This window comes from Hemitrygon akajei, chromosome 6, assembly GCF_048418815.1.
Source record: "Hemitrygon akajei chromosome 6, sHemAka1.3, whole genome shotgun sequence".
NCBI classification, from domain to species: Eukaryota; Metazoa; Chordata; class Chondrichthyes; order Myliobatiformes; family Dasyatidae; genus Hemitrygon; species Hemitrygon akajei.
In genome coordinates this window covers 171,089,691-171,104,819 of record NC_133129.1, presented here as the reverse complement: position 1 = coordinate 171,104,819, position 15,129 = coordinate 171,089,691, and the positions used below count along the sequence as shown (strand labels likewise).

Here is a 15,129-nt window from a genome sequence, read left to right as displayed (position 1 = left end):
TGGTAAGACCTCACTTGGAATACTGTGTGCAGTTTTGGGCTCCTTATTTAAGAAGGGATGTGCTGACATTGGAGAGGGTTCAGAGAAGATTCACTAGAATGATTCCAGGAATGCGAGGGTTAACATATGAGGAACGTTTGACCGCTTTTGGACTGTACTCCCTGGAGTTTAGAAGAATGAAGGGGGACCTCATAGAAACATTTCAAATGATGAAAGGCATGGACAGAGTGGATGTGGCAAAGTTGTTTCCCATGGTGGGGGAGTCTAGTACGAGAGGACATGACTTGAGGATTGCAGGGCGCCCATTCAGAACAGAGATGTGAAAAAAAAAAATTTTAGCCAGAGAGTGGTGAATCTATGGAATTTGTTGCCAAGGGCAGCAGTGGAGACCAAATCATTGGGTGTATTTAAGGCAGAGATTGATAGGTATCTGAGTAGTCAGGGCATCAAAGGTTATGGTGAGAAGGAGGGGGAATAGGACTAAAGGGGAGATTGGATCAGCTCATGATGAAATGGCGGAGCAGACTTGATGGGCCGAATGGCCAATTTCTGCTCCTTTATCTTATGGTCTTATTTTGTACCTGTGGCCTTTATTCTTTGGTCCTTCCAACAACAGGGTCAGTGTCCCACTAAGCACTCTGTCCAATCATTTCATCATTTTATAAACTTCTGTCACCTTCTCTTCTCCAAGGAAAATTAATCCCTGCCTCTTCAATCTTATCTTCTTAACTGGACTTCGTCATCCTATGGACAATTCCCTAGACCCTCTCCAAAGCTTCCACATCTTTTCGATAATGAGGCAACCAGAACTTAACACAGTATTCCAGCCAAGGCCAGACCAATGTGTTACGTATCCAGGGGACAAGAACTATAATGGAGTGAATATGATTGAAAGTTTTTACTGAGTCATGTTAGTAATGGTACACACTGGGCAAGTACAGCACTCAGTAAAACAATTAATCATACTACTCTATTGCAGGTCTTGCTCTGTGTATGCGTAACATAATGTTTCACAAAAGTTCACCATGATGTCCCTGTTCTCTTACCCTATGCTTCTACTAAAAATGTCTAGAATTGTCTGTGCCCTATTAAGCACATTCCCAACCTGCAACTCCAGCTCTGTCTCCTCCTGTATCCATTTAGAAGGGATTCCTTTATTCCACGTGACTTCTCTTTATTCCTCCCACTAATATCCTCTGCATTAAACTGCATTTGCCATGTGTTTTCTAATTGTCTGATTATATCCCACTACAATTTATCACTATCTTTGCAATTCATAGGACCGTTTTGTGTGGATTGCAACTGAGAAATTGCAGCTTGCACCGCTGTTCAATCTCAGTTTCTATCTTATAGCTGGTATGACTGAATTTAAGTGAACTGCATCTATAGAAGTGTTTCTCCGTATTGGATAGAGAGAAGCAAACTTTTAGCAGTGTCAGAGTTCTGTGCCCTAGGGAAATGTGGTATTTCCAATTCCATCATTTGAAGATGCATTGGTGAGTGTCTGCATCAGCTCTCTACCAAAGCAATACTTATTCTTAATATGCTCTCAGGGCCATAGTTATCTCCTACACCTTGCATACCTCCTGTACTAATAAGGTGGCCACTGAGTCTATGTTTGTGGTCTTCTGCTGTTGTAGCCCATCCACTTAAAGGTTCAATATGTTGTGTGCTCAGAGATGCTCTTCTGTACCCCACTGTTGAAACGTGTGGTTATTTGATTAACACAATGCTTGACAGTATAGGCAATTTGGGTTCAATTCCTACCACTGCCTGCAAGGAGTCTGTGCATTCTCCCAGTGACTGCATGGATTTCCTGTCAGCTCGAACCAGCTTGGCCATTCTCCTCCGACCTCTCTCATTAACAAGGTGTTTTTGCCCACAGAACCACCGATCACTAGATGTTTTTGGTTTTTCGCACCATTCTCTGTAAACTCTAGAGACCTTTGTGTGTAAAAATGAAAATCCCCAGGGGATCCAGCAGTTTCTGAGACACTCAAACCACCCCGTCTGGTACTAACAACCACTCCACGGTCAAAGCCACTTAGATCACGTTTCTTCCCCGTTCTGATGTTTGTGCTGAACAACAACTGAACCTCTTGACATTGTCTGCGTGCTTTTATGCATTGAGTTGCTGCCACATGATGCGGCATGGTAGCACAGTGGTTAACACGATGCTTGACCGTGCAGACATCGGGTTCAATTCCTACCACTGCCTGTAAGGAGTCTGTGCATTCTCCCTGTGACTGCATGGATTTCCTCCAAGTGCTCTGGTTTCCTCCCACAATCCAAAGGCATACCGGTTAGTATATTAATTGGTGATTATGTATTGTCCCGTGATTAGGCTAGGATTAAATTGGGGGTTGCTGGGTGGCATGACTCGATAGGCTAGAAGCCCCTATTCCTGCGTTGCATGTCAATAAATAAAATATATAAATGATTGGCTGATTCGATATTTGCATTAATGAGCAGGTGTACAGGTGTGCCTATAAAATGGCCACTGAGTGTAGCTTCCAAGAAGACAAGTGCTTGTGTTGTTGTGGCAGTTTTGGTTTTCAACCATTAATCCATCTTTGTTAGAGCTGGTTATGATTTCTGCAGCAGACAGTGACTACTCTGATTGGTTATGCACACTCTGCTTGCAGAACTTAATGTTGTCTTTAGTGGTTTCACCCCGTCAGCTAATGATGTCATTAAACAAGCATGGAATTTGGCCGGCTATCCAGTTGCCGTTCAGTAAATCGCATCTACACGGGATGGGGGAGTGTCATACGACTTGGAACATCAGAGAGATCTGGCTTGGATCAAACAGCCCAGAATCATAATAAATGACCACACAAGGTTTTGGCAGAGACGCAGATCCTTCCCTATAGGCTCCTGACAGTGCTGGAAACATACAACTTAAGCTGCCGTTTACTTTTGATTTGTGAAGCTGTTAGAACAGCCGTTAGTCTAACCATATGACTGCAAACTGAAACTGTGAAGCAGTGTGCAACTCTCACTACATACAGCAATTATTCTATATCCATCGTCTCGGCTCATGAAGGACAGAGCCAAGCGTAAAGCAGTGGAAGGATTGTTAACTTAGAAAGTTCCATGTTTATAGGTGCTACTTGCTGCCAATGGTGCCTAGAAGAAATTTCATTCAATTATAATGTTCTTCAAGTAAGTAAAGTGCTTGTATTAATACTCAATGTGGCAGTAGGTGTATGATTTATGAAGCATATAATTCAGTAATTATAACCAGATCATGCCCTTATATTAGTAATTTATTTTCAATGTTTGGGTAATTGTTCAGTGTAACTTGTGTCTCCAAGATTGGCTTGTTTCACTGCCTCTGAAATTGTATTCACAGGAAGTAAGTGTGCTGATTTTTGCGAGTGTGTGTTTTGTACTTACGCAGCAGTAGCATTCAGTACTAACAAGGAAGTACATGCAAAATGCTGGAGGGACACAGCAGGCCAGGCGGCATCTATGGAAAGGAGTAAATAGCCAATGTTTCGGGCTGAGACCCTTCATCAGGGCTGGAAAAAAGGGTTTAGAGGTCAGAGTAAGAAGGAAGAAGTATAAGGTAGTAGGTCATAGAGAAAACCGGGAGAGGTATGAGGGGTGAAGCGAAGAGCTCGGAAGTTGATTGGTGAAAGAGATAAAGGGCTGGGGAAGGGGGGGAATCTGATGGAAGAGGACAGAAAGGGAAGGGGGAGGAGCATAAGAGGGAGGTGATAGGCAGGTAAGGGGATGAGGTGAGTGAGGGGATTGGGACTGGTGGAGGGTGGGGTTGGTCAGGTACCAGAAGTTCGAGAAATTGATGTTCATGCCATTGGGTTGGAGGCTACCCAGACAGAATATAAGATGTTGCTCCTCCAACCTGAATGTGGCCTCATCACGGCAGCAGAGGAGGCTGTGGACTGACACGTCGGAATGGGAATGGGAGGTAGAATTGAAATGGGTGGCTTCTTCTGGCAGACAGAGCATAGGTGCTCCGCGAAGCGCTGACAGGATATGGTTCATCATGGCACTTTATTGCAGCATTTTGAGTTCATCAGTAGTTGAACCACAAGCAGCAGCTTGATGGCCCTTCAATTTCTGGTGCCTTACCTCGACCGGTGGGGAATTCCAGTCCATTGTACATGCTCTGTAATTCACTATTATTTTACCATAAAATGTTTGCACTGGGTGACATTGGCAATCATATAGTCATAGAGCAATACAGCTTAGAAACAGGTCCTTCGGCCCATCTGGTTCATGTTGAATTGCTATTCTGCCTAATCCATTGACTTGCACCTGCACCATAGGCCCCCATTACTGTCTGAACCATGTACCTGTCCAAACCTCTCTTAAAGGTTGCAGTCGAACCTGCATCCACTGCTTTTGCTGGCAGCCTGTTCCACACTCACAGCATCCTCTGAATAAAGAAGTTCCCCATCACGTCCCCTTTTAAATAATAAAACTTTCACGGTTAACCTATGACCTCTAGTTCTAGTCTCATCCAACCTCAGTGGAAAAAGCCTGCTTGCAATTATCCTATCTATATCCCTCATAATTTTGTATATGCTCAGAGGTTCCCAACCTTTTTCATGTCATGTACCCCTACTATTAACCAATGGGTCCGTGGACCCCAAGTTGGAAATCCCTGGTATACCTCCATCACATCCTGCCTCTTTCTCCTGATCTACGTGCTCTATAATTCTTTATTATTTCGCCATAAAAGTTCTCAATGGGGGACATTAGAAATCATTGTTACTCTCAGAGTAACACTACTCCAAATTAATTTAGGAAACTGAATATAATTGTGTAATTAACTGTAAAAATGTAGAACATAGAACAGTTAAGCACATGATATTGTGCCGACCTTTTAACCTACTCCAAGATCAGTCTAATCCTTCTCTCCCACATAGCCTCCATTTTTCTTCAATCAAAATGCCATCTAAGAGTCTATATGAGTGTTTAAAAAAAACTTCTTCTGATATCCCCTCTATGCTTTCCACCTAAAAGTTATGGCCCCCTTTTATTAGCCATATCCACTCTGAGAAAAGGTCTCTGGCTGTCCATTCAATTTAAGCCTCTTATCATCTTGTCCACCTCTATCAAGTCACCTTTCATCCTCCTTCACTCCAAGGAGTAAAAAACCCAAGCTCACTTAACTTATCCTCGTAAGATACGCTTTCTAATCCAGGCATCATCCTGGTAAATCTCCTCTTCATTTTTCCATGTAAAGCTGTCCAATAATGAGGTGGACAGAACTGAACACAATTCTGTAGATCACTGTTTTCCTCTCCCCGCTCGCAGTTCCATAAGTCTACTTCTGACTTGAAGAAAATACTTTCACAACAATCAGCATATAGTTTTAATACCTTGGCAACATTGGCAGGCTATCAGTGCCTTAATCAAAAGAAAGCTCCCTTCCTAAAGCATCTCTTGATATGCTGCAGCACTCCATTGGCACTGAGGTATTTCTGAAAACATAGTCATTGCTCTAATATAGGAAGCAAGCAGTATAGACACAGGTCTGGAACGGGCCCATTGAGCAAGAATGGCAAATCCCCTTTCCTGAAGAGCGTCAGTGAACTCTACATTTTTTTTTAAACAAATGGTGGTTTCTTGCTCATTGACATAGGGGTGAGCTTTTTGTTGAAATGTTGGATTTATTTAATCACATAACTTTAAATTTCACAGCTGCTGCAGTTGGGCAAGAATGACCCATTGTGATTCTCTTTGCTGTATTTCCCCCCCCCCCCCCCCCCTCACTTTACTCCTCTCTCTTCTGGTTAATTTCTAATCGGGTATGGCTGTATTGCTGAATACCTTGCATGGGTGTCTCCAGCCCCCAATTAGGACTCCTGTCATTGAGGCATTTCTCAAAAGACCGTACAGCTGATGAATAGAATTAGGCCATTTGGCCCATTGAGTCTTTACACAATTGAATCATTCCCTCTCAACCCCATTCTCCCACCTTCTCCTTGTAACCTTTGATGCCCTTACTAATCAAGAACCAATCAATCTCAGTTTTAAGTTTGCTCCACAGCTGTCTGTGGCAATGAATTCCACAGATTCACCACCTTCTGACTAAAGAAATTCCTCCTCATCTCTGTTCTATCCTCATCAATTTACATTTATAAACTCTGATATTTGATCATTCTGACTATGAATAGACTCAATGAAAAGAGTCTTGCAATAATTCTCCATTCACCCTTACCAATCGTGTCAGCTTGTTTTGTTGTGTGATTATATAGTTTAAAGACCAATAAAGGATGTAATTTTGAAAAAAGGTTCTCCATTTAGAAAGAAACATAAAGTGTCACATCAATACTATGCAAGACTGTTGGTCCAAGGGATGACAAACAGAGAACGTCAGCTCAGTTCTCTTGAGTATGTTGAATCCAGCCTTATATGGAAGGAGGCTGAAGGATTGAATGACCTGCTTCATTCATGATTTTTCTGTTCCAGTTCCAGAACCAGCAGACAACACATCTCAGCAGCCAGGAATGAATGAGAATGTACAGTCTTCTGCAAACAGCAGTAACAGTGGGGTCTCCTCGGCCATTCCCCAGCCCAACTCTGCCAAGCCCTGGCGCAGCAAATCACTCAATGCCAAGCACACTGCCACGTCTTCCATGCTATCTGTGAAGCAGCCCCAGCAGGAGCCTCCTAAGCCTCCAGTTGAGCCCACTGCCAAGAACAATGCCAACAACCAGAAGTCCATGCTGGAGAAACTGAAGTTGTTCAACAGTAAAGGTGGCTCCAAGGCCGGTGGAGCCAGCCTGGAGAACTCAGGGTCTCGCGAGGGCAGCTGCGAGCGACAGGAGCCCGCTTCTAACTGTATGGACCTCGGCGACACAGACGGGCCGGCCAAAGGCGTCAGCGGTGCCGCGCCTTCCTCGAACAGCCCAAAAATTGCACTAAAAGGCATCGCACAAAGGACCATCAGTCGTGCACTGAGCAATAAGAAGAGCTCGCCCAAGGGCAGTGAAAAGGAGAAAGAGAAGCAGAAAGAGAAGGAGAAAGACAAAGCAAAGGAGGTCTCCAAAAGAGCGTCCGTGTCAGAAAAGATTGAAGCAGACAAGGAGACCAAAGAGGAGCCACAGGCTGCTGCTTCTGAAATGCCAAAAAAGTCCTCCAAGATCTCAAGCTTTATCCCAAAAGGAGGGAAGTTGAGTGGAGCCAAAAAAGATCTGGCCACCCCTCAGCAGAGCGGTATACCAAAACCAGGGCTGAAAACACCCGCAGGGAAATCTACAAGTGCCCAAGCTCCTGCAAAGGATGGCGAGAGAGCACGGAGTGGAAAGCCGGGCGTTGGAGTCGCGCTGCAGAAAGCGCAGTTGGACAGCAAGAATTCCAGTTCCAGTAGTTTAGCCTCCTCGGAAGGAAAGGGGGCTGGGGGGACACCCCCTGTCAACAGTAACAATGTTCAGGCTGCCACCACAGTGAGCACAACCCAAACTACAGGAAGTAACACAGTCAGTGTACAGCTACCTCACCCACAGCAGCAATACAGCCACCCCAACACTGCCACTGTTGCTCCATTCATGTACAGGTATGTCTCATGGAATATTGCAAGGTGGGGATTATTCCTTGTGTCACTTATTAAGTAAGTTTTTGACAGTAGAATTTGACAAAATTCATGTAGAGGACAGAAGATGCTTCAGAATCGCTGAAATACAAACTTTTTGTCAGATGTTAGCCCTCTGATAAATACATGTTATGATTCATAGCTTCAGCACCAAGATTCATTCCTGATCCCTGGTGCTACCTATATAGAGATCGATCCACGCACAAAATGTTGGAGGAACAGAGCAGCATCAAAGCTGAGGAATAAAGATGTATGTAGAACTTTCTTGTTCACACTGAGACCACCTGAGTTTCCTCCAGGTTCTCCCATTTCTTGCCACATGCCAAAGACATATGGTTTGGTAGGTTAATGGGTCACTGTAAATTGTCCCAAGTGTGAGTGAGTGGTAGAACCTGAGGTGGATCCTGGAGAGGATAAAATTGAATTAGTGTGGATGGGTGCTTCAAGGTAACTGGGTCTCAGTGGGCCAACATGTCAACAGACATAGTGACAAGCGAATAGAAGTCCTAAGAGGCTCATGGTGGGACGTGCATCATCATTTTGGTGTGTGGATGCATCTCCTCATCCATGTGGTTTCTAGGAAAATTGCAATCATTATACAACTTGGGCAAAGGAGGAAGTGATGCTGGTTCTCAAGCCAAAAATGCTGATGGACTCTTAGCCTGCAGTGTGACTGAATGTGCCAAACAACTTGGTGAGTGCGTGTGTGGGTGGGAGTGGAAGGTGACAGAGTAGTTGGAGGTTTGATCTCGTATTGTGACGCTGGTCTTGATTTTGCAACCATGTGGAAATTCTCCAGTATGGGGAGGCCAAGCTAACAGGGCAGAAGCCTGAACCCACTCAGTTAAATGAAAATCAACTTTCCAATTCCATTGTTTACTTCCAAAAAAATAGTTTCTTCGAGTTCATCTTCAGTTCAACATTAAAACAAACATTTAATTCAATTTATGGGATCAGAAGTAAGATAAAATGACAGTAAATAGTTCTTAAATTGTTTATAGGGTTAGCGAAAGAGAAGGAAGAATGCATTACTAAAAATTCTTGGATGGAATTCTTTTTGGTGCAGAATTATTGATACGGAGGACATGCTCTGTTTAAATCCAGAAGTTGCATTTTTTGCACAATTTGGAAATTGTTTATTTACATCCATACTTACTACCTATCATGCTGCTGACATTCAGGGCAGCAGTGAAGGTCCTCCATCTCTGATGGTGTTCAGGTCTTCCTTCATCATGTCAGTAGCTTCCTCTTGGTTTTCGTTACTGTTAGTCATTCAAGTTCGGACCGGAGAGTCAGGAATACCATCCAGTTAGAGTTGTTGGCCTTGAGCTGAACCCCCGAACCCAGAGATTTGGTGGACCACTCTTGGTCTGGCCTTTACCCTTTGAACTGTTTGGCATGGTTGACCCTACCAAGAGCCAAAGCATAACGCCCTGATTCCAACCAACTTAGCTCTCCGAGTCACTGAGGCACACAAGCCTCCAATCCATGACATGGTTGTGGTCCTCTTGGAGGTTACTGACCATATGATATAAAATATATATTTCAACAAGAACTTCTTTTGTCACCCCAATAAGGACATAGTCATAGAATGCTTCAACACAGAAACAGGCCGTTCAGCCCATCTAGTCCATGCAGAACTATTATTTTGCCCAGTCCCATCAACCTGCACCTGGACCATAGCCCTCCATACCCCTCCTATCCATGTATTTATTCAAGCTTCTCTTAGATGTTGCAGTAGAACCCACACACACAAATTCCACTGACAGCTCATTCCACACTTGCACCTCTCTCTGAGTTAAGAAGTTCCCCCTCATGTTCTGAAACAAGAGGAGGGGTCATCTTGATATCAGCTTTCCCGGAGGGTCAAATAAACTCATGAACTTTCCACAAGGTGATTACAACCATTGCCACAATTATTTACAGTATTCCTAGCCAAGGTTTATAAAATGCTTAACGTCCCCTGGATAGAGAAACTTGGTGGGCTTTTGCAGAGAGCAGCTGAAAAACTTTTGCACGTGTCTCCATTTTCCTGGGTATGTGCAGCACTGATAACTCTCAAGAAGCTCAGAACCATCCAAGACAGAGGAGTTTGCTTGATTCGCACCATGCCAACCATCCTAGAGATCCATTCCCTTCATCACTGCTGCACAGAGTTGCAGAGTGTTGTCGACAAGTATACCGCAGCCACTCACCCCGACTGATCCGTGAGTATTTTCCTAATTCATCCTTAATGCCAAAAAGGATGAAGGCCCACCACCACCTGCATGCTCCCCTTCAAGTTAGTGACAAGGAAATCTATCACATGTTCTGCATCATTGTTGGGACTGTACCCTAGAACTCTCTACACAACATCATGTGGCAGTAGTGCAGAAGGCTTCAAGAAAGCTTGTCATAACCTTCTCAAGAACAATTAGGCATGGACAATAACAACTGCCTTTTCCCACAATGCCCAGATTCTGGAAATTAATTTAATAAAGAAGTAACCAAACTGGGCTCGGATAGCAGAACTTTTTTTTCCCTGAAGGGCAAAATGAACCAAATAGGTTTTTACAACAAAAAAAAATCTACTTGGTTATTTCAGTTCACTCTGGTAACCAAAAAGCTACAAAATAGAACGTAGAACAGCATGATACTGACTCTTTGGCCCATAATGTTGTGCCAACCTTATAACCAATTCTAAGATCAATCTAACCGTACCCTGCTGCATAACCCTCCATTTTTCTCTCATCCATGTATCTGTAAGAGTTTCCAAAATGTCCTTTAATGTAGCTACCACCTCCATGGTAGGGTGTTCCATGCACCCACACTCTCTGTGTTTAAAAAAAAAACTTACTTCTCACTTCCCCCCAATAAAATTATGCCCCCTTGTATGAGACATTTCTGCCCTGGGAAAAAGTCTCCTGCTATTCACTCGATCTCTGCCTCTCATCATCTTGTACGTGTCTATCAAGTCACCTCTGATCCTCCTTAGCTCCAAAGAGAAAAGCCCTTGCTTGCCAAACCTAACGTTATGAGACCTACTCTCTAATCCCCAGGCTGCATCCTGACCAATCTCTTCTGCACCCTCTCTAAAGTTTTCACATCCTTCCTGTAAAGAGCCAACCAGATATTGAACATGATATTCCAAGTTAGCACACACAAAATGCTGGAGGAACTCAGCAGGTCAGGCAGCGTCTATGGAAAAGAATAAAAAGTCGACTTTTCGGGCTGAGATCCTGTCCAGCATCTGCAGACTTTCTTGTGTTTATGATATTCCATGTGTAGTCTAATCAGGTTTTTATAGAGCTGTAACATTACCTTGTGGCTCTTGAACTCACTCCCCCAACTAATGAAGACCAACACACAATACGCTTTCTTAAGAACCCTATCAACTAACTTTTCATGCCAGATCTATTTCTTTATTGATTGTTTATATTTGGATTCCCCAATTATCAATAATTAAATGTGTCCATGGTGGGTTCAAACTTCAACATCAAACTCTGATTATCTAGACCTCCCTAAGCTGGTCCGGTAACATGAACATTGTCAGCCTGAGGGAGTAACACCAATAAGACTTCCAGAGTCCATTGGTTAGCTACCCATTCTTTGTCAAGCATAATACATATGACCATTCAAGGAACCCTTCTCCATTACCAGTTCCAGAGACAGCATGATCTCTATCAGTCTCGAAAATCACTTTCAGTTTAGTAACTTAGGGTGGAGAGAATCAAATTTGAAAAAGAAACAGGCCGTTCATCAATTCCTTTAGTGAAGAAGGGTTCAAAAGACCTGCCTGCTGTATCTTGAATCTGCTATAGCCCGAAAGGTGAAGGTGCTCTCACAGCGTTGAGTAGGGGGTTCCTGGATTTAGACCCAGAATGATGAAGGAGCAACAATGTATTCCTATATCTGGATGTTGTATGAGGTGGAGGGCAGCTTCATGGTGGTGGGCTTCCATTAGCCTACCGACTTTGTTCTTCCACAGGTGATAGGAGTCAGTGTTTGAGGAGGTGCTCTCAGAGAACAAAGCTGTCAAGAAAATATCCAAAGTACCATTAGTACCTTGCCTGGAAACCTCTTTGTACTGCGACGTGAGCACTTGGAATAGCACTCTACCTCTTCCAAGTCATTTTGCCAAGGCTGCGTGCTGCTCCAATGGTTGCTCTGTTCTCACACAGTGAGTAACCTGTTTGGAGTGGCTCCCAGTCCTCTCTGCAGCTGGCTCTCCTGACCTCATTATTTTCCTTTTTACTGGCAAAGACGGATAAAGAGACTGTACATGGGAAGGAAAAAAAGAAGCGGTCAGGAAAACATAGAGCAATAGCGGGTCAGGTGCAGAGGGTGGTTTGGTAAGAGTCCATTGGCAATGATCATTCCCTTCCACATACACAGAAGATATGAAATGGTTGTGAAAGAGGCTGCAGAAAGTTAAAGGGAAAAGCAACCGGAATAGAAATGTAATCAACTTAGGTTAGCATAGCTGATGTATTGGGTATTATTTTAAGGTCGCATTGTTTTAACTTTTCTGCCTTTGAACGATAAAATCTATTCTCTCCATAAAGTGAGATGATATGAATTGTACTGTGCCGACTGACTTTGCGTGCTAGCAACAGATTTACCTATGGTTCAGTGCATTTTCCTGTTCCTGTACGATTACTTCATGAGGGACCAATCAATTATGCAGACAGTCCGCTCTTCACTCCATAAAAGCAGGTTTATATTTGCCGTGCCTTGTTTTTTAGGTCACAGACAGACAATGAAGGAAATGTAATGACTGAATCTGGTACAGGGGGAGTGAACATGGATACCGTTCTGTACAGCAAAAATGGACAAACCTGCATCGAAGATCTGCCTGGTAAGTAAATCCAGCTTTTCACATTAACCAGAGATACAGTGTTAAATGTAAACCTATGAAGCTTCTGAACTTGCAGTCTTTTAGAATCTTTGTAGTATTATGCAAGCATGCATCCACATTCATTACCAATAACCTGGAGATTTTGATTCATACATTTGAAATAAAACTGGCGTGTGGGAGGCTTGAACCTGATAGTTTATCCTTTTGGTTGACTGTTATCATAAGTACTTCGCAGTTTCTCAGAGTCTCCATCGAAATAAAACCTGTATAAACAGTGGAGATGCTCTGTTCACCTTTCCTGCACCGATTGTGTTAAGTGAAGGAATTTAAGCTTGAGTTGACAAGTTCCTCAATTTTTATTTAACTGAATCAAGTGTATTTTATGTCGTAAGCCCAGTCCTTAGAAAATGTTTAGATACTGTACTTTTGTCTGTCTTTTTGACTTCATTTGCTATTTCTGTTGTTCCGTACTAATTTGAAAAGGAAACCTCTTTCCTGTTTCTTAAAGCTGTTCTCATTTGCAGCTGTCATTTTGAGATTGGAAATGGAGCTGTTGGGTGAATAACAATATTTAGAAACATAGAAAACCTATAGCACGATACAGTCCCTTCGGCCCACAAAGCTGTGCCAAACATGTCCTTACCTTAGAAATTACCCAGAGTTACCCATAGCCCTCTATTTTTCTAAGCTGCATGTATTTGCAGAGCACCTCTGAAGTGTGTTGGTATTTGGTACCAGTGCCTCATACCAGAAGCTCCTCAAGACAAAAGTAATAAGCAATGATTTTCCTGCAGAGTCTCACAGTGCACTTACAATAAAATGTGTAAGAACTGATGTTGCCGGTGTGCTGTGTTGAAGGTTTTTGTTGGCCAGATCAGGTATTGAACAAATCTGAATTTTATTCAAAACAACATATTGTAGAACGATGAGCTAAAATAACATCTTTTATCCTCAATTTTTCTCTTCTCATTGCCCATCCAAAGCACTTGCTACCTAGTTGCGATTCTTTTGCTTCTGCAGTCAAACTTTCTTTTAATTCATTTAAGGTTTTATAAGGCATTGGTCAGACCACACTTAGAATATGGTGTGCAGTTTTGGGCCTCTTTTCTAAGAAAAGATTTGTTGGCATTGAAGAGGGTCCAGAGGAGGTTCATGAGAATGATCCTGGGAATGAAAGGGTTAACTGCATCTGGGCCTGTACTAACTAGAGTTTAGACGAATGAGGAGGGATCTCACTAAAACTTATCAGATATTAAAAGGTCATGATAGAGTGTATGTGGACCGGATGTTTCCTATAGTGGGAGAGTCTAGGACCAGAGGGCACATTCTCAGAACACAAGGATGTCTCTTCAGAACACAGATTTGGAGGAATTTATTTAGCCATCTGATGGCAAATCTGAGTAACTCATTGCCACAGCTGGACTATGGAGTCCAAGTCATTGGAAATATTAAAGAGGAGGTTGATAGGTTGTTTATTAATAAGCGTGTCAAGAAATTGGGGAGAAGACAGTAGAATAGGGATAAGAGGGAAAATAAATCAGCCGTGATCGAATTGTGGAGCAGACTTGATAGGCTGAGCTGCCTAATTCTGTTCTGATGACATACGATATCACAGATTGTCATTGAGAAAATGGTAGTGAGCCTCCTTCTTAAACAGTAAGCCTGTCAGATCTCATATTCACCCACTCTGTTTCTTGTGTTTTTTAAATTTGTTTTCTGTTTTTTATTTTATTAATATCATTATTATTGTGTTACTTCCTGTGTTTTACTTGTGCTGCATTGGATCAGAAGTAACAACTATTTTGTTCTCCTTTACATTTATGTTCAGGAAATGACATTAAACAATCTTGAACCTTGAATCTTGAAGTCAGGTTTAGTTACCAAAAGGACGTTAGTGAACCAGATGGACTTTCAGAATTCAGTGCTTTCAGTCACCTTGGTGATCTGTCTTGTTAAATTTCAGATTTAGGTAATTATATAAATTCTTCCCACAATATTCCTCTGATATCATAGAGGGTTTTGGAAAAATCTGAATAATTTGTATGATTTTTGGATTGCAAGTCAAATGACCACTTTGATACCATTCACACTGTCTGAATGGGGCTCGATAGATACTTTCAGTGCCTTACGAGGTTGGGGAAATGTCTACTTTCCTCTTATTTCCAACTTTCTGATACCAGTTATGACACTTCTGCTGCTTTTTGTGTGAATATCATTATACAAGGAGAAAGCTATGGAATGAAACTGGTACTATCCTGATCAGCAAGTTCTGACTTCCATCTGTTTCAGCAGTGCTGCTCCAACCATTTTTAAGCAGATTCTTACTCCATTTGCATGGTCCTGTTGATCTGCCTTGCATTCTTCCCAAGGGCTTGGTTAATTAAAACAAATATCACACTATTGAGCATTGCAATGGATTGGAAATAAGGTCAGAGTTCATGGTGTATCTGTGTATTGCAATTCCCCAGCTTCCAGTCGAGGCACGAGCAGATCAGACCTGCCTTCAGCTGAACTAAATAATCTTTATTCTGTGTTATGATTTATATATTGATTCAATGCTTAAAGTAAATTATGAGTTGAAACTATTGCATTTATAATGTAAGCTGGCAGCTCACAGTTGGAGTTTGTTTGTTCATTTGTCGAGATACAGTGTGGAATTGGCCCATTGGCTCTTAGTGCCACAATGCCCAGCAACCCTAGATTTAACCCTTGCCTAATCACA

The 15,129-nt window shown here is 42.6% G+C and overlaps 1 protein-coding gene and 1 long non-coding RNA gene across 9 annotated transcripts in view; one reads left to right on the top strand and one right to left on the bottom strand.

Moving 5' to 3' along the window:
- The window catches only part of nav2a (neuron navigator 2a), a 982,776-nt gene that overhangs the window by 690,475 nt on the left and 277,172 nt on the right, over positions 1–15,129 (top strand). For 5 of the 6 annotated variants that reach the window (XM_073049760.1, XM_073049759.1, XM_073049758.1 and 2 more), the window contains exons 8-9: positions 6,448–7,534; positions 12,295–12,407. In XM_073049760.1, coding sequence (XP_072905861.1) covers positions 6,448–7,534; positions 12,295–12,407 — 1,200 coding nt within the window. Of the gene's footprint in view, positions 1–2,871; positions 3,166–6,447; positions 7,535–12,294; positions 12,408–15,129 lie in introns of those variants that run through there. The other variant, XM_073049761.1, reaches the window with a different exon arrangement.
- The window catches only part of LOC140729690 (uncharacterized), a 259,922-nt gene that overhangs the window by 101,368 nt on the left and 143,425 nt on the right, over positions 1–15,129 (bottom strand). The window lies entirely within an intron of this gene.